This window comes from Pagrus pagrus (assembly GCF_965226575.1).
Source record: "Pagrus pagrus genome assembly, chromosome: 7".
NCBI classification, from domain to species: Eukaryota; Metazoa; Chordata; class Actinopteri; order Spariformes; family Sparidae; genus Pagrus; species Pagrus pagrus.
Window position 1 is genome coordinate 22442998 of NC_140191.1, and position 22349 is coordinate 22465346.

At 39.7% G+C, this 22349-nt stretch overlaps 1 protein-coding gene across 4 annotated transcripts in view; it reads right to left on the bottom strand.

The window, feature by feature from the left end:
* The window catches only part of LOC311259924 (CUB and sushi domain-containing protein 3-like), a 220555-nt gene that overhangs the window by 19434 nt on the left and 178772 nt on the right, over positions 1-22349 (bottom strand). For all 4 annotated transcript variants that reach the window (XM_084357339.1, XM_084357337.1, XM_084357338.1 and 1 more), the window contains 5 exons: positions 22082-22255; positions 16220-16402; positions 13395-13571; positions 8441-8623; positions 2422-2595 (listed from right to left, as the gene is read on the bottom strand). In XM_084357339.1, coding sequence (XP_084213465.1) covers positions 2422-2595; positions 8441-8623; positions 13395-13571; positions 16220-16402; positions 22082-22255 — 891 coding nt within the window. The remainder of the gene's footprint in view (positions 1-2421; positions 2596-8440; positions 8624-13394; positions 13572-16219; positions 16403-22081; positions 22256-22349) is intronic.

Genomic DNA, 22349 nt, shown 5'->3' on the forward strand with positions numbered 1-22349 from the left:
ATAAATCAGACAGAAGTGTACACACTGACTTCCATGAATTACAATAAACGACTGCAATGTGGCCATTTAGGAGAGCAAATGGCTGTACGACTGTACTTCTAGTTGAACGGTCACAAACACTAGCAGTCTGTCAGCTGGATCTAAGATGCTAAATACCCAAATGGGACTGTGTTTGCCTGACTGAATACAGCCACAAGCACCAAAATCTGTCATTAGCATCAATTACAAAAGAACACACAGGTGAATATAGTGCTTTTTAAATAGGCTCAGGGGTCTCATACGGATTTTTTTAGTCATGGTGTCAACATGTGTTACCTACTGTAAGTACTTCAAACCATCTTATTTTCCTCAAATGTATAAGCTCTTACCCAAAGTCAGCCATCAACACAGTGTAGTTACTCCAATAATCAATCATTTGGAAGAAAAAGTGCAACAATTCAACTGTCAAAACAAAAGGACTGCCTTCACTGCCTATTAGTTTAAGCGGTGATGCTTTTAATGCAACACAGCAGTCAGAAAAAAAAAGCAATACTTATTTTTGCTTGGAGTGTTGTGCAGAAATATTTTTTGTGACATTTATTTTTATTCCATTTATTCCTGACTAACATTCAGAGAGAAACAAACACAAGTACTTCACCCTACTTGATATTTCATTAATGTCGTACTTATACAATGCAAGAACGATTCTGATGACAGTGAGACGCTCTTGAGCAGTCATGCGTCCCAGGGGTTATTACTATGCTTGCAAAGATCATTTTGAGAAGGTCTTAATATAGTAAAGAGCATCAGAGACTCCACTTGTGTTTCCACTCAGATCACCATCTTCATCATCAATATTGTGGCTTTGACGCAAGGGCTGGAAGTCAATTCACTTTTCATTTAATAAAAAATGTAATTGGAGTTTCCATTTCGTATGAATGATGAAATATATAACAGTGTTTATCTTTATGAACAGGTAGGATACTATGGGCCTCTTATGCTTATCAGTGTTCAGTATTATTTTTCAGAACCCAATGAAAGTGGTTTTAGGATTAAGTGCAAGTCATAGCTATAAAAAAAATACCTTGATGTTGCAACTAGGAGCAACACTAATAATCCCTGTTCTGCATTGACACAAGACATTGACACAAGACAAGAAGTCTTATTCTACTTGTATAGTAATTCAGCTGTTCCACCCAGGCCCACCCAGGTGTTGAATTCGATGACTTATTCCTGACTTTTATTAATTTCATTAACTTGGTATAACCTCTAAAGGGGCAAGTGAGTAAGTGGTAGAAGGGGCTTGCAAGTCCAGTTGCCTACGATATAGTACTTAGAATTACCACAAAATAACACACACCAATGTATACCTCCCAAAGTTCATTATTGCAAGACTTCTTACATCATCTACTGTAAAAACTGTATATATAGTCATGTCTCCCCTAAGGGTGGCTTCGTCTGGGGATGAATTTTTCAGCAGCACAGATGCTGCTGAATGATCGTAGCAATATCATATGATTACTACAAACAGCAGTGTGTCTCTGTGATTCTTCCGCTCTTCTGCGATTATATGTTGCTACTTGCCACTCTGATCATGAAGGTGACATTACTCTATAGGGGTATATATGCTATAATATAGTATAGGACTCAGTATTTATAATATATGTAGTTAATATATCTAAAATATTTTAGCTGACAAAACAGTGGGACTTACATACGACAATTACAAATCTGTCTGCTACTTCAACACCATGGACAGCACCATGGATTTATCGATACAGAGCACAGTTAGGCTACTGATATTTCAGAGCCTTGGTTGCTCTTTGCTACTTGGGGGTGTGGCAGGTTAACACGGGGGATGCATGTTGGTCATTTTGCTAACAAGTAGGATGCCATCGCTACTTATCCCACCTCAAATCACCTACTGAATGTAATGAATGTATGAGATAAGCTGTAAAATAACAACAGAGATTTCCCTAGCATAACAAATATTGAGAAATGACCTGTTATTTCTCAACTCCCCATATACATTTGCACAATGATACCCCTTTGCCAGACTGGATTATTATAACATTCAGTATTCCATATTTTCCACAAATTCAACACACAGTAATTGTAATTTCACAGTCAAATAGATCTTCTACAATCTTTTAATTTTACTTCCAAATGATTTAACATGAATTCATGATCAATAGATGTGTAAGAGGAAAAGCAACAGGATGCCAGATTTTAATTATGAGTTCAACATTTCACATGCTTGATAATGTTTAAAAAGGATATCAAGAGAAATAATTCAATTTAGCCCACTGTGCAAATAACCATGTTTCTGTCTGTGACAGAAATGTCACCAAGACCATTTCAGTATTAACATAAGGAGACTTCCTCAATAGACCTCTATAATTACCATTATAATTATCATTCAAGTACAAACTGGTGACTCACGCAGGCACTGAGGCAGGTCTCCGCTCCAGGTTCCATTTCCTGTGCAGGTGAGCACAGCAGGGAAGGACAGCTCATAGCCAGGCAGGCAGCTGTAGCTCACGCTGGTACCCCACTCCAAGACTGAGCCCTCCAGGAGGCCGTTGGGGATGGATGGGGGTGTAGGACAAGTCACCACTGTGGAGAAAAGTGAGGAAAGAGTAAAGAAAAACTAACTATAACTAACTATACAATCAATGCACAAAAAATGTTCAATACAGAGACAGAGAGAACAAATCAGATCTACTTGAAACTGAGCAGAAGTCATAGACGGACAGTCAAAAATCGGACATTTTGCAAACTCTATAATATTAATAAATGATACACGGACAGCATTTAGGCCTGTCTAATGTTAAACAATTGAATCTATCATTGCTGGGGGATCTAAAGCAAACATCAAGGAGGTGGAGTTGAGGGTGGTCTTTGAACTAAACTAGATTTCATTAAGTTATCAGGTTAAATTTGCAGTAGATGTGTATGATAAAGCCAAAAGCAATCTCATTATTCCTCCTACTCACCTCATAATGTTGCTGGTAAATGTCAATTTTCTCAGTCTGGGAGATGGTGTAATGTGTATTGACTGATGCTTGGAGTACATCTTTATTTGCAAACATAAAAAAACACTACTGACCTGTGCACATTTAGAGCATCTATGTGTTTGCAAAATAATGTAGCGTATGTATGTACAGTATTTGTTACTACTGTGGCTACACTGTGAGCACTTTAGAATTGACATTGACTTAAGACTTAACTTAAGATATGGGGGTGAGCACTTGAGACTGCAGTAAATAGTGCTGTTGGTGCACACATAGTGGATTTTCTACACCAAATATGATCAGCACTGTATTCCCTGTTGTTACACTTAACATTCTCATTTATTTGCCTTGGTAAATCTCAGTGATTCATCACAGACTTGCTTCAACTTGAAGTACTAGGAGGTTAGCTATAACCATGTGTTAAGGAGAGCAGCATTTTTACAGAAGCTGGTCATTGATCACAATAAATGATAGCATGGCTCTGAATGTGTGTCAATTTTGCAGTAGCATTGGGACCTGCATTCATGCAACATGCAATTACAGTACTACATCAAAAACATTTTGGATCTACAGCCCTGGACATAAAAATGAAGGATCATAAAAGACCCTTAAGGAAACAAGAGTTTCTTCCATCTTTATACAATGAACCAAAACAGCTATCAGATGTAAGTCAAGGATGATAGAAAATGTGGAAGCTTGGAGATAATTACTATGATTAATGTGGATTTAAAGGGATATGGCTATATCCTGTTTCTTTGCATCTCTAACGACAATTTTGATAAATGGAGGCGGTGGTGATGGTGGGAGGGAGTAGCTGTGGTAAAAAATTATTAAACATTGTCATAAGCCCTCTTTTTACCCAATAAATTATCACTTGCAGCTTTAATCTTTCCATTTATATCAAGAATGATAAAAGTTTTCAATGTCCCAAAGCACCTAAGCACTGCTTCTTTTTAATACATAATGGGAGAAAAGTTAATTTTCTCATGCAGGTTGAACATGAACGTGTTTTTTCAAATCTATTATTACACTGCATGCTTTAAATTATAGTGCTATTTTACAGTTATCAAAGGGCAAAAGGGGTAGCACAAATTCACAGTCTATATAATGTGGATTATGAGTGAGTGGGTGAAAACTAGGTTTTCAGCCGGACGAAATGGTCTGTGTTTTGACTGTGACTGTGTGGGATTTTTCTGCTGTTCATGTTTGGAGTATGCTGAATAATTTCTCAGAGAAATGAGGGGACATCTTGTGTCTGTGTAAGCCATAAACTTTCTGCTCAACAAATGTAATAAATGAATGCATAATAAAGCTCAGAGTTTGTTCTGACACACTTGGAGATGAACCCACGGGGATGCAGATGGGATATGGGTTTTAGGGTTGTGAATAAATTATAGCAGTTGTTTTATACCATTACTATCTTCCCTTAACACCCATGATTTCCCCAAGTCTCTCTTTCTTTCAGACACACTCACGCATGCCGACACACTTGAACAAAGACCTGCAAATTGCAGTAAGGCTATATCCAAGCCGTGCAACTGTCGGGCAAGATCAGATGTTTAGTTTACAAATGGAGTTACTTAAACTGTCACGTTAACACCATGGTTCTCAAGTTAAGGTTTAGTGTTTTGGCAGGGCACCAACATAGTCCTTTTCACTTACTAATTACATGACAAAAATATGCAGATGCAGCCGTGTGAAGGCAGACTCTATGGACATCTCTGCTCTAGGCAGGAATAGACACAAACACATATTTATAAGCATCAGGATAAGACTTAGTTACAGCAGGTTTAACTAGCTGCCACTTGTGGCACATTTTTGAGATTATTTGTCCACTGACACTTCCATGAGTGCCTGCTTGACCCTGACAGGCAGACACCTGTCAGCATCAAGCCTCTAACCTGAGAAATTCTGATGAATTCAAAGAATAACGGCAACTACTTTGGACATAACTTCTCAGTATTAAATCTCAAATAGCTGGCAAAAGTAACACTGATACATTATTGCATAGAAGCCTCTTTTTTGGCAAGCTGTTCAAAGCTTGTTTTTACACTATATGACACCTAAAGTGTGAAAATTAATAGGTCTTAATTATGATTATGATGGTGTTGATATAAGGTAGGCGATTGGTGGACACCTTTTGTGCCTTGTAAATTTAAATTTTCTTTTTCTACACAATGAATTGTAGTGAATGTGGAGCAAGCCACTGTGGGATATTCACACATTCTCTCCAAGGTGGAACCATCTTTTGTTCTTGTTTGGCAGCGGATGCAAAAAGAGTTCCATATGGACATGTTGCAGCACTATACAGCACACAGTATATGCTTTAGATGCTCTATTTGGAAATATATTGAGGTCATGATGAATGGTGGATACAAGTTAAAGGAAAGAGCATACTGGTGTGCAATCTGTTTTTGAATGTTTAGTTTGTTAATGTCATTTTGTTTCTCAAGTTCTCAAGGAGAAACAAGTTCACTTGAAACTGTTTCTCTTTGATGTTAATGAATTAGTAAAGAGTGCCTTCAATTTGGGATTTCCATGTTGTTGCATTGGAGCCCTAAGAAAAAAGGCACTTCATTCTGGAATGCCTCACTAAAATGCCCAGCTGGATGCTGTGAAGTATGAAGTGTGTTTGGGCGTGTATGTGTCTCACTGAAGTATGTCTGTGTAGGAGAAAGAAAGAGAGGGAGAATAAAAGACAGATGGAGGTAGAATGTGTGAGTGCACGTGCACAAGTAGGTAAATTACGCTGATTATTGAAGAAGGCCTACTCATCCCATAAGCACTGCATCAGAATTACTGAAAATAAATGATAAAAAAAAGGCATGGGTGGCAGGCAGAACTGAATGGGAAGCAGAGAGTGTCCCCATTTTCCTAAGTAGTTCTAAGCAGCATTAGTGCCTCTTAGCTGAACACGCCAAACCGGGGATTCTAACTGAATCCTTGCCGGGCGAGGCTTAGGATGTGTCATCGGCAGTGTGTGTAAGCACACCACACGCATACACCATGGCTAGTACTGACGCACACACATTAAGTGCAAAATTATGCACAGAGTCGGCACACGTAAAACACGTTTATCTCTTTTAGCCTCAAATTCTCTTTCCCTTTCCCTCCCTCTCTCTCTTCCCATCCCTCTCAGAATACTGGCGCATAATACTGTGTATCATCCAAATCTGTGACAAGGTGACAGATAACCCACATCATGAAAATTTCAAACAGCTCATCCCGACCCCGACTGGACTGCTGCACCTACAGCTTGAACCCAATCATGTAAAAGAAAAAGGCAGCCCATCTTATCGGAAGAGGCATTGTTTTCAGTTTGAGATGCAAGACAAGAAAAAAGATATTTTCTCAGTCCTTTCCTAAGACCTCTTTCTGCGTGGGCTGTCAGTGAGAGAGATGAAAAAAAAACACGTAATTGCCAGTGAGCTGTTATTATTTATTATTATTACTTGTCCTAGATAGTCTTAGAAAGAGACCAAGGGAGGGGAAGCGAACAATAACAAGGAGAAAATAAAGTGTAAAAAATCTGTATTCCTTCTAAATACCCACCATTCACAATTAGGAATCACAAACTTAATATAGAGCACCCACTTACTAATCAAACTCCTCTCTCTTGACTTTCTTTATTCATTCACCCCATGAGAGAAATAAGGATAATCGGAAAAGTGAGAGCGGCTCCAAGAGTGAGATAAGACAGACCCTGTGGCTTGCTGACTAATGCAATCAGGTCAGAACGAACTAAAGGTATGTAAGAGTCAGTGTCTATGCATGCATGAGATAGACAGTTGTGTAATTGAATGCCCCTATGTGATTGTATATGTGTGTGAGTGTGTGAGATGAGGAAGGCTAAGTTTTACGGTTCTGTTCTTCTCAACACCACCCCCATTAAGCATAGCAGCATCAGGGACAAGTGCCTTAGCTGTTGCGGTAGCTGTCAAGGATTAGAGCTCGAAGGTTAGGAGCTTCACGCGCTTTTATACACACATGCGTGCACACATACACCAGTGCTCCTCTGTGCAACTCTCTCTCTCTCCATTAAAACTGCCTTGGGTAACATTTGTGCGACCATCGATTCATCCAACAACCTCAACACACCATGGAACACTGCGCGTTAATAATGAAAAGCACCCATGAAATATTACTAATAAGTGTCAGTTTGAATGTTGTAAACTTCAAGCCAAGGTCCTAGGGAGCCTGAGGAGGGCAAGAAGTGTGTGGCTTAAAACCACAGTTGCCTTTGAGCTGAGAAAGGCGATGGCAACTACTTCTGGGTCTACAACATCATTCTATACACTGAGAACATCTAGGAACAAAAACAGTCATTATGTAAGAAGAGAAGCTATCAACAGGCACCATGGTTTCACTCATTCCCTTCTGAAGAATGTGTCTGTGTCTGAACCTCTTAAGCTTTCTGGAACCTATTGATGCATACTGTACATCTCCTACCTGTTGTCTGTGAGCATGTCAGTCTATCAAAAACCCTGCCTCTTTTTCTCTCACATTTCATTTGTCCTTTCCCATTTCTCGAGAGGAAAATACGATGCCAGCTTGCCTTTCTGTGCCTGAGAACAGTTCCTTAGCAACAATGAGCCACCATTTGCCTTGTGGGCTCTTCCTGGTGTACTTTTCAACTGTTCGCTGCACAAGTTAATCTTCCCTGTGATACTTACTTTTTGGTGTCGATGGCAGACATGCTAATCTATGCCTCCACTCGAGCGTCATAAATCACAGAGTGATGTAGTGCTGATGGGCTTACAACAGCTAAGTCCTCTTGGTGGATTTTCTAACTTTGATGTTAATCAAGCCTATAGAGTGCGCACAAACTTTCAGAGAGCAGGAGCCAGTGATTAACTGTTGGGAGTACAATTAGAGGGATCCTTGTTGTGATGAAGAGAACTTGTCAGCCATCCATCATCATGTGTCAGAGGAGCTTTTAGCCTTGGCTCTGTGCCACCAAAGGTGCAATACTACTGTACGTGCAGCTGTGGGGGAAATCACTGTGTTTTAGGTTGAGGGCTCTAAAAAGGTATTATGTATCAAGCAATGCCATCTCTTATCTTGAAAATTGCAAATATCTGGAAATATGGAAATAGATAAACATATTCAAATTGCATGTAGTGTTATGTGCGGGTGCATGTTCATACTTAGGCATGCATGCAAATATATGCGCCTGCATATCCATATTTGTGTGTGTGTGTCTCGTAGACACTATTTGACCACATTGGAAGCTCTGTGTCACCTTGCTTGCTAATCTCATTAGATATCAGGGTGTAAGCATGTACTGTATATTGTACGTGACTATGTGCTAGCGTGCCAAGGTTGTTACAGCACAGTCTGACGGTTATCAAGGTTGACTATCTGCTGCGGCACGTGTGTGATGCAGTGTGTGTGAGACACGAGTGATGCAGTGTGTGTGAGTGTGTGCATTTGTGGGTGGCACTTACCTTGGCATGCTGGCATGGTGCCACTCCAGGTGCCATTGTTGGTGCAGGTCCTTGTGACATTGTTGTCGACTCCTATCATCACATATCCTGGCTGGCACATGAACGTCACATTCTGGCCCACTGTGATGTCATCGCCAAATCTAAGGCCATTCGCTGGAATACCAGGGTCACCACAGGTGATCACTGTCATTGGCGTTCAAACAGAAGGAACTTGTATCAGAAAACATACAAATAATGATGTAGAATGATGAAAAGTTATCAAAGCATACTGAACTGCAATATGCCTATGCATCCTTAAGAGAGAGGGGTGAGATTTGTCTCCTGTAGATTTTCTATTTTTATTGTTCTCCTGTTAAGTTTTTGTTGGTTTCATATCTTGCATCATCAGGACATAATCACACATCTGTAATTTTTCTTCATATGCTCCAGTATAGGCAAAAAGGGTGGGTGATGATTCACAATTATCCTCTCTGCCTCATATCAAAAGTATTCAAGAGTTTTGAGCAGATGTGACAAATGCAACTGTGCATGATGAAAATGACTCACCAAACATAGCATTAAAACATCAAAGGTGCAACTGCACCGAGTCATGTTGTACGACAGAATGAAGTTAAAAGCTACAAGAAAAACTTCACCAAACATGTGTGGTGGTGACCAGTAACTGTTAATTGCTTTCCTCTACAATCCAGCCTATATGACGTGAACATAGCTTAATTTCAGGACGTAGGGGCTTCATTATAATGTCACCTGGTTACAGCAATTTGAACAATACTGTTGTCAAATTAACAACCTCCAAGTATCTCCAAAATGTCAACTTTATATCTGTCAGCACACATATCTGTCTGCACATAAAGCATACTGGGCAATAAAAATAAACAATGACTTTCAAGGCTTCAATTAAGATGTTCAGTTACGTGAAAATTATAAATATCGACAGATGCTGATAACACAGCTGTAGCCATATTAGTTTATGAACAAGCACTCAAAGTGTCATCGCACAGCATCTGTTGTACTGTGACCAGAAGTGTGAGGAATGGCTGTATTGTCACAGTAATCCCAATAGTCATAATTATGCTTTCTATACATAATCGCCTTCTTAAATGCACCACTTTCAGTATATGATTTTGAGATATAGGCTAGTTTTTTGTCCAAATCAAGGGGCGAACCCAGTGAAAATAATAATAATGTTGAGGAGCTTTCTTCCCCCAGTAATTTTTGTTCCATCTCTCCTTTTCTTCTGCCGATTCTTGGCTTCTTCCTGTTGCACAATTTCTCCAAAGTAAACAGATAGCCAAGTGTTGGCCCACGACATTGTCAGGTCTTAACCTTGTGCTATCTCTGATGAATCTTCAGGTCTCTAGCCTCTATTTGATTGCTTTTTCATCGCCCTTGTTTTATCTTACAACTCTAATGTGTGTCTACTTGTTACATAAATCCTTCCTGACTTATTCACCTTAATGTAAGAAGTCAGTTTGATACATATGGCTGTCCCTGCTAACGCCTCCTCCCTTAAATGAATTCCTGTTTGTTTATTTTCAGTTGCTGCCAGGGACTTCAATACTTGGACATAGTCATCATTCTTGGGTGAGACTAACTGTGTATCCTGACAAAATACATCTGAGAGCTGCTAGTTATGACAACAGACAAGAAGTGAAGTCCTAGCTTTGCCACCAACTGAGGTTCTAGATTGATGGCAGCATGTTCTTGTGTGCTCCAAAAATGAATCTAATCTCAGATGTTTTTTTTGATTTTCAAAATCAGCACAAAACTACAACACTGACAGGTGAGACACTCTGCAGGAAATCAGGGAAAACAAAAAGTTACCTGTACAGTCTTCACGTTTGTCTGATGGATGACACAGTTTATATGGCTATTTATTACGTGTTTTTCCTGCACACTCTATCCTGCATATATGTCAGATGACTGATCTGCAGTGCAACTGGCACTGATGTATTTAATGTTTATGTAAATATGCCTGGCTGTCTGCCTTTAATGGGAATTGTGTAATAAATAAACTGACTTCTCAACTTTTCAAATTTTGTGGACTTTACAGGCCTTGTAGATAGTGAGCTCCTTTTGTGGGCCAGTTGATTATGTTGATATGCTAATATGCCCACAATTATAATGCTAACATGCTCATGTTTGGAAAGCATTATGTTTACCATGTTTACCTTCTCAGGTGTTTGCATGTTAACGTTTGCTAATCTGTTTAAAAATATAGCTGAGATTCATGGCAATGTCATTAGCTTTGCAAGTATCCGGTCATAAACCAAAGTATGGGACAAATAAAAGTTGTGACCTGAAGCCAAATAATACATAGAAATCACGCACATCCCAAAACCGTTTAAGGCAACTGCCAAACCAAAAGATGATTAAAATAAACTCAACCTGAAAAAAGTCTGCACACTGTAACACACTTACATGCAATTAATTTGCACATCCACAGGTGAGCTTCGAGCTACTGCTCTTGTTGGAGGAAGAGCCCTTGTGAATCTGTGGAGGTGCTAATAAATTGCACATAAAAGGGAAGTACAGTGTGCAGACTTTTTTCAAGTTGAACTGATGAAAAGTCCAAAAAGTTATAGTGTAACAATGTATCCTGAGGGGGACATTAAAGTGTGAACCAATTTTCACAGCAATCCATCCAACACTTGTTGAGACATTTCACTCAAAACTGCAAATGTCAACACATCGTCCAGAAGCAGCCGGCATAAACACAAGATAGCTCATAAAAAGTTAATTTGGTTTCAACAAGAAGACATCTTGTGAGGAGGTGAAAACGCGATCTGACGAGAGGAGAGAAAGAGAGAGGCAGAAAAGTATATGCACAAAAATGTAAATGTTTGAATGTGCCCCTCTATCTGCGGGAGTAAAAAACCCAGTCAGTCAGCACAAAGCTGAAAAGCTGCAGGCTGTTGACTTCAACAACTCAACTTGACTCTACAGCTTTTTCATTCAGTAACATTTACTTGCTCCCAAGAAAACTGGGTTAGTGGGAGAAATAAGGTTAAGGCAGGAAATCAGATGAGTTCATGCACTTCAACAACTTCCTCCCAGGAAAACCTGTATTTAAATGCGGTTGGTCAGTAATCTGATCTTGTTTAATCCCTTACTGTATCATATTTTGAACCACCACATTATGATGCTGCATCATGAAAAATGTATTTTCCTTTTTTGTAATAACACTGGAGCACTTACAACTGAATCAAAGGTTAAAATTAGTGTGTGTGTGTGTGTGTGTGTGTGTGTGCGTAGACAGACTTATTTCAGTTTTATCTTTAATCAGACTTTGAATTTAGTTATTTTCTATTTTTATGTGGAACCACTACGAGTCAGGGTACCGTTTTGTTTCTTAATTGTTGTTGGAAAATGCTGCAGAAATGTGACTCTAACTTAGTTAACTTTATTCTATTTTGATTTGATCCCTCCAACCCCATGTCCACAAGGAATCCAACACCACTGTGTTGGTATTTAAAGTAGGGGAGAAAGGGAAGTAGTGGGGAAGAGAAGAGGAGGAATACTAAAAACAGTAGATCTAAACAGACAGGATTACAGCATGTTACAAGGCAAACAGTCTGCCTGAATGATCAGTGTTTACTGTTTACTTCATAAAGTGCTTTATGGCTTTAGTTTACAGTTCACTGAGCAAGCCTCTCTCATAGTGCACCTCTACTGATTCCCTAATTCCTTAACATGCTCTATAAATTTCATTCATCAGCCATCAAGTACATTAAGGAAAAGAAGAGAGGAAGAACTTTTCTCTCTCCCCTTGAGAATGTTGTGTGACTTTGATCTGGTAACCTACATGATCGATTACCCATGAACCGTGAAAATGATTGCTTCCTTAATGAAGGCCCACCAAGCCAATCTCGGCATCTTAAGTGTTGATGTCCCTGAACTGACCACTAAAATTTAATGTGAAATGATAGCATACAGTTGGATAACAGTAATAAGTTTAGCATTGAGCAGGCTTGAAAGACTGGAAAAAGGCAAGAGAGCCATTCTGCATTTCTTGCAAGTTTGATCATTATTATTCAATCCAATTTCCAATCTTTCTCTCCTTCTCCCTCCCTCCCTGTGTATATCTCTCCAGAGACTCATTTCATTCCAAAATTGAAAATTATGCCCATACCATTTATCTTTTCTTGTGATTCAATAACAAGCAAAAAGAATGAAGAGGAGAGAATATGGTGATTTTCAGAGAGAAGAACAATGTGTAATTTTGTTTGATAGTCATCCTGGTGCAAATTGAATATAGATTGGCATACTTCTTAATTACTGCAAGGCTCATTTGCTGAGATCCAGACAATAAAAAACTGCCTGACAGTTTTGATGCTTTGCAGGCAGAGAGGCTCAAAGAGATTTATGTGCTATTTGAAATCTTATACCCTATTTTAGCACCACTGGTGATCACTCAGAGCGCCTCCTTTAGGCAGAAATAGAGCCCCATCTCTCTTCATTCTTTTGACAGGGGTTTATCTGCTTTACAGTATTTATGATATGTTTAATTTGCTCATACAGCAGCACACAGATCACATGAACAGTGCCTACTGTACTAACAGTACAACATTTACCGTGACCGACATGCTGGGCCACTTCTCATCTCATTTTCATTTATTGTTTTGTTCCATTTCTGAAAGCAACATAACTTATTCTGTGACTGACACCGTTGGGTTAAATGTGACTGAGCTAGATGTGATCAACCAAGAAACAACCAATTGTACTCTTTTTCCCTTTTCACAGCACTGATATAATTGGGACTATGCCTGACCTACATCTCATTGGTCAGACACCATCATTTCACAATTTTCTTTGACAGTGAGTAGTGAATGATTTGCTCTTCTTCCATAAAATCACATAAAATCTCTGCAGCACTGTGCCCTTTTAACTGTATTCCACAAGACCAGGAGACATGACTCCATTATCCCTTCATGTTTCTGTGTATAAAACTCACTTGTACAGTTTGGAGCCGTGCCAGACCATGTGCCATTTGCCAGACACTGGCGTGTGGGTGATCCAGTGAGGAAATATCCATCCATACAAGAATACACGATGGAGTGGGAGAAAGTTGTGCCATCCACTCGGGAAATACGGCCATGAGCAGGTGTAGCTGGATTACTACACTGTACCGCTGCAAGACAGGGGAGAAAAGAGAGGAGGTGAAGGTCAAAGGTGTAAAATTGTAATGGATTTTCTATTTTTCATATCAGTGATTCACAATCTGAGGTGTGGAAGCCCCCAAGGTGGCTTGATGGTGACTTCTGAAGGTCTCAAAGGGCTGAAAAAAAATTCTCCTTCCTTATTGCAGGAATGTTAATATTTGTTTATGAAAATATTGCCGTTTTGCTTTTGACTTGATTAATATTTACAGTTTCTTGGCTCATTGGCTTGTGTCAGAGTTCCCCATCATACATGTGCCACACATCAAGGGATGCGAGGAAGCATCGTTTTCCTTTTGTAAAGCAGCTGTGAACCAAACCAGTAAAGAACCACTAATCTATACAGGGTCGCAGCTTTATTCAGAGGGGCTAATGAGCAGAACTGATGCAGTGGTACACAATATCCCAATCACACCACTGATGAGTCATCAGCAAATAAAGTGCAGTTTGTATATTGTCAAATCCTATAGTGCACCCATGGTAATGACATTTATTGCTGTCTAAAAACAGGAGGAGCACCGTGGGAGTAAAGTTAAATTTTTAAAATAATGAATAGATACAGAATTACTATTATTTTAACTTTTAATCACTCGTATAATTTAAAGCACAAACTCAACTCACATAAGAGGCTCAATTTCATGCACAGTGTTTAATCTTCAATAGGAAAAAATAGACTATCTGTAGTAGACTGTAGTAGACTCAATGGGCTTATACAAAGGTGTCCTTTACAGCATTTCCAGAATATGCCAACAAAAAATGTATTCTTGATGAGGACTGAGTTTGTTTCTTGTGTTTTTCTTCTGCTCTAAATCATGTCTAATTACAAAACTGATTTGCTCTCTCAATCACCTAATTGCCAAATTGCCAATTTCTTGCTCACAAGCACACACACACACACACACACACACACACACACACACACACACACACACACACAAACTCTAACTCTTTGAGGTGCAAACGCATCATTCAGGAACATATCCCAACACACCAGGTGCCAACATGCTTACTTTATTGTAAGTGCAAACGCACACAGTTGCCCTTTTTGGCTTCCTCTCTCAATGATTCGAGACAGAAATTCAAAACAGACCTTGATGATTTTGTGAGATGGATATTGAGCTGAATATCCACACTGACTGTTTCCCAGTGACTATAAAAGGTTGTGGATAACGGATGGATGGGCTTTAACAATAGACAGGGCTTTAGATCACAGACAGACAGCAGGGAAACTCATTCAGGCTCCAGTGAATTCCTGCCCCCTCCCTCCTGAGGTGGCTAAAACAATCTTTAAATCAGGAGTTCAGCTGGGAGATGGAGAGATAAAAAGGTAGTAGAAGAAAGATGTGGGGCAAAAGGAGTGGAGGGAGTGTAAAGCTGAGCAACAGAGAGAGCGAGAGACAGAGGAAGGACAGATGGAGGAGTGGACAGGGGTGGAGAGACAGCTAGAGAACTAGATTAAGACAGAGAAATCAGGGGAGAAAAGGCTAACATCAGGGGAAATGAAGGATAGTGACAAGAGTGAGACTAAAAGACAAAGAGAGAGAAATAAGAGAGATGGAATGAAAGGTAGATATGCATGGAGTAGTTCAGAGGGTCTGTGCATTGGCCTATGTTATTAAAAATTACACTGGCATTGTGCCAAGCTGGCGGACAGTAAGTAGAGGAGAGCAGTCAAACATTTGCCTCAATATCCGGTTGACCCCTGGGGGTAATTTATGCAAGATGTAGAGCTGGCATTCTACGAACTAATATCTTCAAAATCCACAATGATTAATTTATCACAATCTGAAAAGAACTTGGCTTTAGGTGTCTACAATTAATGATTTTTTTGGTTGCAATCTGGAAGCTAGTCACAGCACCATGTGCTGGCAGAAAATACCGGACTGCAACAGAGAGATACTTATCCATCTGGTGCAGTACTGTGTTTGTGAGCATTTGAAATCATTTGTGTGTGTAGGTGTGGATGCACACAAGCACCTATTTTGTACACTCAATGAACGTTCATGCTTGCATGCAGCCCATATGTTGCATACAATGTTTGTGTCTCCGAGTTAGGGCTGGTTATTGTTTGAAATGTTTCTACTCCACGGCTGATGCAAGTTTTTGGTACCAAACCGATACTATTTTGGATAACCAGTTTTGGAAGGTATACAAAACAAACTCAACAAACTGCGCTATTTGTGTTTTGGGTTTAAAAAGAATCATCAAAATTGGAGGAGATCCTGAGATATTCTGTCTTTAACTCTTAAATATAACTCTTATTATGCAACTCAAAAGCATCTTTTGTTCCTCTCCTGGTAAGTAAATACCCAAAATACCATCACCAAGTTTGTAATACAGGCTTTCTGCTAAAATTGTGCAGTTACCAAGCCAGAGCCGAAATAACCCCTCAGACATGAGACTGCTGATTAGTGCTCTCTGTGATGAGTAAACTAAACCTGATGTGCAACTTGGAAACAAGAACTCAGTCTAGAATTATTACCAAATTCATTTAAAATACGGAATATATGCTCAAAGAATAAGGAAACCTGACTAGGAATCCGATTAAGTTAACATCTAATTATAATTTCGTACTGTTTTATACAATACATCAGAGAGACATTTTAAATATTTCTCTTACGCTTGCAGAATGGCTGTCTGCCAGACCAAGTCCCGTTGGGGAAGCAGATCCTCTCTGCCGAGCCGTACAGTGTGTGTCCCACCGCGCAGGTGAAGCGCACCTTGCTCCGCACTTTGAAGTTCCCTGCCTCCCTGCTGGCATGGGCAGGTGTGCCGGGATCCCCACAAGTGTCGGCCGAGTCACCTGCAATGGGAGATAACCAGACAAGGAGCAATGAAAAAAAGAAACTGAGGATGCCTTCCACTTTTACTGTCGTGTGTGTTCACAGATGGGCCCTTTTAAGCTGGTATGGCAGTGAATTACAACACAGTGTTTCTGTCTGTCATGCAGAGGGACACTACAGAGAGGACTTAGACTCAAACTGTATGTCTTTTGAGTCCTCCAGGAAGCAGCTATAAAACACAAAATGCACCAATGAGCAGTTGTCACCACGCCAACAACCCGGAGGACCAATACCTTTCACTGCTTTGACACCAGGAGCTTTCTCTCCATAAAAAGAGCGAGGCCAGCATTAAAAGGCAACCAGCTGTGGTTATGAGAAATGATGAATACAGTTTGACCTCTGAAGCCAAATGCGTTTTCATTATCCTGAATTATCTTGCCTGTCTTTTTTACTGTTAGGGAACATACAGTACATTTCCAGTGTCTTGCACCACCTTTCTTTCACATCTATGAATTCACTCAAATGAAATGTTCTCATTAGGGCTGTCTCTGGTGGGTAAAAAATGGGGCATGTTTTCTATCTAAGCCATAGGAAATGAGAGTGAGATGGCAGGTATAGAGTCAGTGTTACGCCATGACTACTGAACATTTTATGTTGTGATGAACCGCAAAGCAGAGCAGACTGGTGTGTGAGTTTGGATGGAGTCTAGGTGGTGGGGTGGTTTTTCGTTTTGTAGTACTGGGGACATCAAAGGGAACAGCTCATAACACACAGAAAGCCAACCACCACTTCCACTGCTGCTGCTTCCATTCTGTCACAGAAATAAAACCAGCAGAAGAAAGACACAAGAAGAGAGAGGGACAAAAGACATACCAATAGATAGACAGACACAGAGAGACAGACAGACAGACAAATCTTTGAGAAGCACCTGTGCTGTAGTGGTTATGACATTATGTCCCTTGAGCTGTGCACACACTCTGTGCAGAGCAGCAAACTGCTGCAGTAATACTGGACTTGTTGACTAAGTCTTACAGCACAAACACCGAGCTCATATCTGTTACACAAAATCAGTACCACTGCTCAAATCCGAACAAACTGGATTTGTTGGGTCAAGGAACCACAGCTGGAGGTTATATGTTGGTGTGTGGCTGTGGTTTCCAATGAGTGTATGTACATATATGTGTAAATTTGCATACCTTTCGTGCATTTGCATGTTTAGTATGCATGCTTATTTGTTGACTGTGAGTGTGCATATATATGCGTGCATGTCTCACAGCAGCTGTCGGTATTTCATTAGTCTCTTTTGGTTAGGTGAGGCAGCCCGGCTCGGCATGCACTGTGACAGCTATAATCTCACTAATTGGGATGGTGTTGGATTTGGTTTGAATCCGAGTTAATGTCCGTTCACCAGGCTCCCTTTGTGAGGAAATAATAAGGCCTTCAACTCAGCCATGCAACAGACGAGGACAAAAGGGGAATGGCTTGGCAAGCAGCTTTAAGCCCTATCTTACTAATTAACAAAGGAGGACCGATGAGAGGAAGGATAGATGCATGGATGGATGCATGGATGAGGACTGTTGCTGACACTGTGCTGTACTTCTGAGGAATTCATAGCCCAAATGATGTTGTTGCTATTGGTGATGAACACTCTGAGAATTCAAATGTGCCATTTTCATTATTTCTATTCCTGCAGATAAAGCTGTCCATAGACCATGCAGCTACCTTTCTGCAAATACACTGTAAAATCATTGCAAAAGCATTTGGGAGAAGTTTAAAATACGTGAAGGGACATACCACAGGGATTAACATATATTACATTAACACTTTCCAGATAGCTCATTTATCTTTGCTAACACTGCAGTACTAATTGCATCACTTTTTTGAAGTTTTGCTAATGTGCCTGTGAAAACTAGGTGCTAAAATGTACACACTCACTAATTTAAAACTCTCCAGGCATTTGCTGAATCACAACTTTAGTTCTTGTAAGCAACAACTGAGCTCCAGCTGTGTTGTGGTTCTAATTTCTGCTCTAGCTGTAACAGATGTTCACTGCCATGGGTCTGAATTCATCAAGCCTCTTAGTGATGAACAAATGATCTACAAAGGTGTCTTCTGTCCATTACAAGTGGTTGATTTCATAGTTAATCAGAAGCACTGATGCAGTGTAATCCTGTGTGGCAATGTGAGGGCAATGAATTAACACTCTAATTACTTTCATCTGACTATAGCCAACATCAATATCAATATTATTAGTCCTGTATATCACAACAATTACTACTTGTACTACTTAATATCTGTACGACCAAACAAGCAAGTTATATGGCCATAACATCCCCTAATAGTATGACCATCTTTTAACAAGGATTACCGCCTCACAGTTGTATGTCTCCACGCACATGTCTGGTTACAATTTACAATAATTCAGTCTTCATGTAAAGACTGTGTTTACAGAAGAGTACACAGGACTGTTAGACAGCTTTAACAATCACCTGAAGCTAAATATCAGCAAAACCAAAGAGCTTGTTGTGGACTACAGCTTTATGTCTATAGTGTGTAAGTTCATTGTGAGAAACAAAAAAAATCCTTGTATGTGTTCACATGTTTGGCCAATAAAGAAAGTGAAGTTGACCTTTGACCCTTATTATATATAAAATGTCATCACTTCATTACTTCATCCTGTTAGACCTTTGTGAAATGTTGTCATAATTAGTGTATAAAATCTTGGGTTGAGTCAAAGTGGACATATGTGCCAAATTTGAAGAAACAAGGCGTTCCTGAGAATGTTCAGGAGAATGGGATGGATGGGTGGACAAACCAAAAGCATAAAACATCTCAAGCCACAGCTGTCACTGGCAGAAAAGCATAAAAAAATCAATCTCCATATATTTTGTTGTAGCATCTATTACAGGAGTGCTGTTGTATCACTATAAAACAAACTGAAGGTGCATTTTCGAGATCTGATTACATGTTATCAAAATTGCTATTCTCTGCTATAGCTCACCTCAGCACATCCTTTTTCTTTAGTTTGGCAAGTCTCTGCGTCCTTTATTATGATTAAATCCTCTGCTCACTGACCCAGGACTCTTATTCTGCTGCACAAATTCCTCCACATGGGGTTTACTCTCTAAACAGCAATTGCTATTTGACAATTTAAATACTTGGGAACAGATTCATGTTGGCTTTACTTATCTCACTTTTCAAGTGATAAGTTGATGCTGATTAGGTTTTAGACAATTTAAATTAAATGCACTAAATCTAGTTTGGTATTAAATGTTTTTGCCCGGATTACAGCAGAGTTTATTAGCTGGGTTTCTTCAGATAAAGAGAGGCAGTAGAGCTCAATGCTCGTGATATGCAGCTCAGAGAGTGAGTGATGAAATGAAATATAATAGAAAATTGCAAATCATCATTTTCCAACAGGCTCGTTTGTCAAACCAGTGGGGGGCTGATCAAATCATCTCAACAATAGATGCCAAATCACTTTTAAAAAGTAGGTGATAAAGAAGAAAAATAACTTGCAACACTAATTTTTTGACCATAAGCATCAAAATGACAGGCATTATTAGCTTCTGAAGCTATAATTTCAGGCCTAAAAACTGCTATTAGTCTGTACGCAACAGATAATTATGCTGGTGCTAACAAAGACAAATACTCTACCACACCTCTGTTGCTCCCACCATTTTGCAAACTAGGAACAAAAAATGTAATGGAAACATTATCTGGGAGATAGATTTGAGCCTCTGAAATGATGTGCATCTCCTTACTCCCCTAGAAGTCTGAATTCACTACTGCCTCGCTACTATCCAACTGTCTGAGTAAATACAAAATATTGAAGGTGAGTAGAGGGTTCACACTCCCATTTAAGGAAAAAACACTGTCACACAAGTGTGCTTACAAACATTACTTCTGGGTCAGTGAGTTGAACAAACCAAGTGAACATTCAGTAGATGTGAGAATCCACTTAAATGGTCAGGAAAGCTTAGGTGTGATGGGAGGGAAGAGCACAGAGAGGGGATCAAGGGGGATGTTTGTAGTTCGGCAGACATACACTTTGAAGACACTTTATTCAGGTTTTTTAGAAAACACAAGAGTAGAGTCTGCAACTGAATGTTTTAAACACTGAACACAAAAAGTTATGTTAAAACATTTTCTTTTGTCAGAGTCTGCACTTAGGTTATGTCAGGGGTGATATTGCTTACTTGATTGATTGTTTTATGCATAACTCGGTATCATTGAATCACAGAGGAATGATGGGAAAGGGTTATGGTTGGGTCATTTGGTACTAGTTAGTACCATCAGTGTACTGTTTCAAGCATTCATCAGCTAAATGCAGATACTTAAGATAAACCACAAGAGTGTCTGTTCTAAAAAGTGAAATGCTGACGCTGCTTTGGGTAGAATGGAATGGTAGGACAATAATGGTCAGATATTTTGGCAAGTACTTAACATTAAAAAATCCACAGGGCTCTAGTTTGAGTTTGAGTTTAAATTGGCTCAGTCGGCTGATAACTACCCTGTGCTGTGTTTTCTCTGAACTTCACACAAGCACTAGCCGAATAGCTAATTAATGCCAGGTCTTCCAGGTACTACACCGTAGTGGAAGGGTGTTCTTTATCTAGCCATATACGAATATCCGGTACTGAATTGTATTTGCAGATCTTACAGCAGTGAGAAATTACATTTAAACAATTCAACTGCAAATTGTCTCCCTGGAATCTGTGTCCTGATTAATCTGTATAATCCACAGACATTGCTGTGAATAGATTTAGTTGGAAGAATTAGTGCTCATGCAAAATGTTAACAGCGTGTTCTGTGGAATATTCAGAATATTAGGGACTTGTTTTCTGGAAAAAAAGATGTTGCTGCTGAATTTTTTAAAAGTCATTTTTTTAAAACTGTGAAAACCACAAACTGAATTCCATTAAACTCTCAATATTGGGGTGAGGACAGCAATCTCAGACACAGACAATCCAAAGCCTCAGTAAAAAAAAACTATTTTATGATGTGTATGTTTTGTAATTTAGGTAATCAAAACCTTTAAAACCTTTTTAAAACCTTTTTTTTCCATTGATCTTACACATGAATAACTGGGTCAACCTTTCAGGCACTGACAGCGTTTTCACCATACACGCAAAATATAATGCAAAAGCAAATACATACACAAACATTTGGTCTTTCGCCTTTTCACACATGCCACGGCAATGCCGGAATAGATGGGGCAAAGGTCAGTCCACCAGAGGGTGGTAATGCAACACTTCTGGATGCCAACCACCATGAAACTCAACAGAATAAGAAGACTATGTGGCAAGGCTGGATGAACGTGTGCGTGTCTCATATAATTATCAGGAATATGGTGACCAAAGACCTGTTTTTGTCTGGTACCAATGTTCTTCTAATGTGTTTAGTATTGTACACATTTGCAAGGTTATGTTTTTGGCAAGGCAGCTCGCTTCAAGTGAAAGCATCTTTTGTCGGACAGCTGTAACCTCTCACATGCTTGTCCCTATAATGTTACTGCTATGATTCACAACACAGCGACAATGACATTTTCTCTGAACTGTTACTAGGTCTTTTGGTCAGAAATAGGTGGCACAGATTTCCCTAAATATTGATTGAAGAGTGACAGAGAATTATGTTTCATTGTATGAATGTGTAGCAGCCATGCTTGTTTATGACTATATTTGTGTGTGCTTGTTTACCAGAGCAGTGGGGCAGTGGACCGCTCCAGTGTCCATTCAGCTGACAGGTGAGTGATGAGTCTCCTATGAGCTGGCGGTCTCCAGAGCAGGAGTAGCGCACTGTGGAGCCAAAGGTAAACTTCTCCCCGCTCATCACTCCGTGGGGAGGTGTACCTGGGTGGCCGCAGTCTACCTCTGCATGGCAGAAAGTGAGGAGAGGAAATAAGATTATCAATGGATGAGAGAATGGATGGACGGATTAGTGTTGCATGCCTCAACACACTTGATA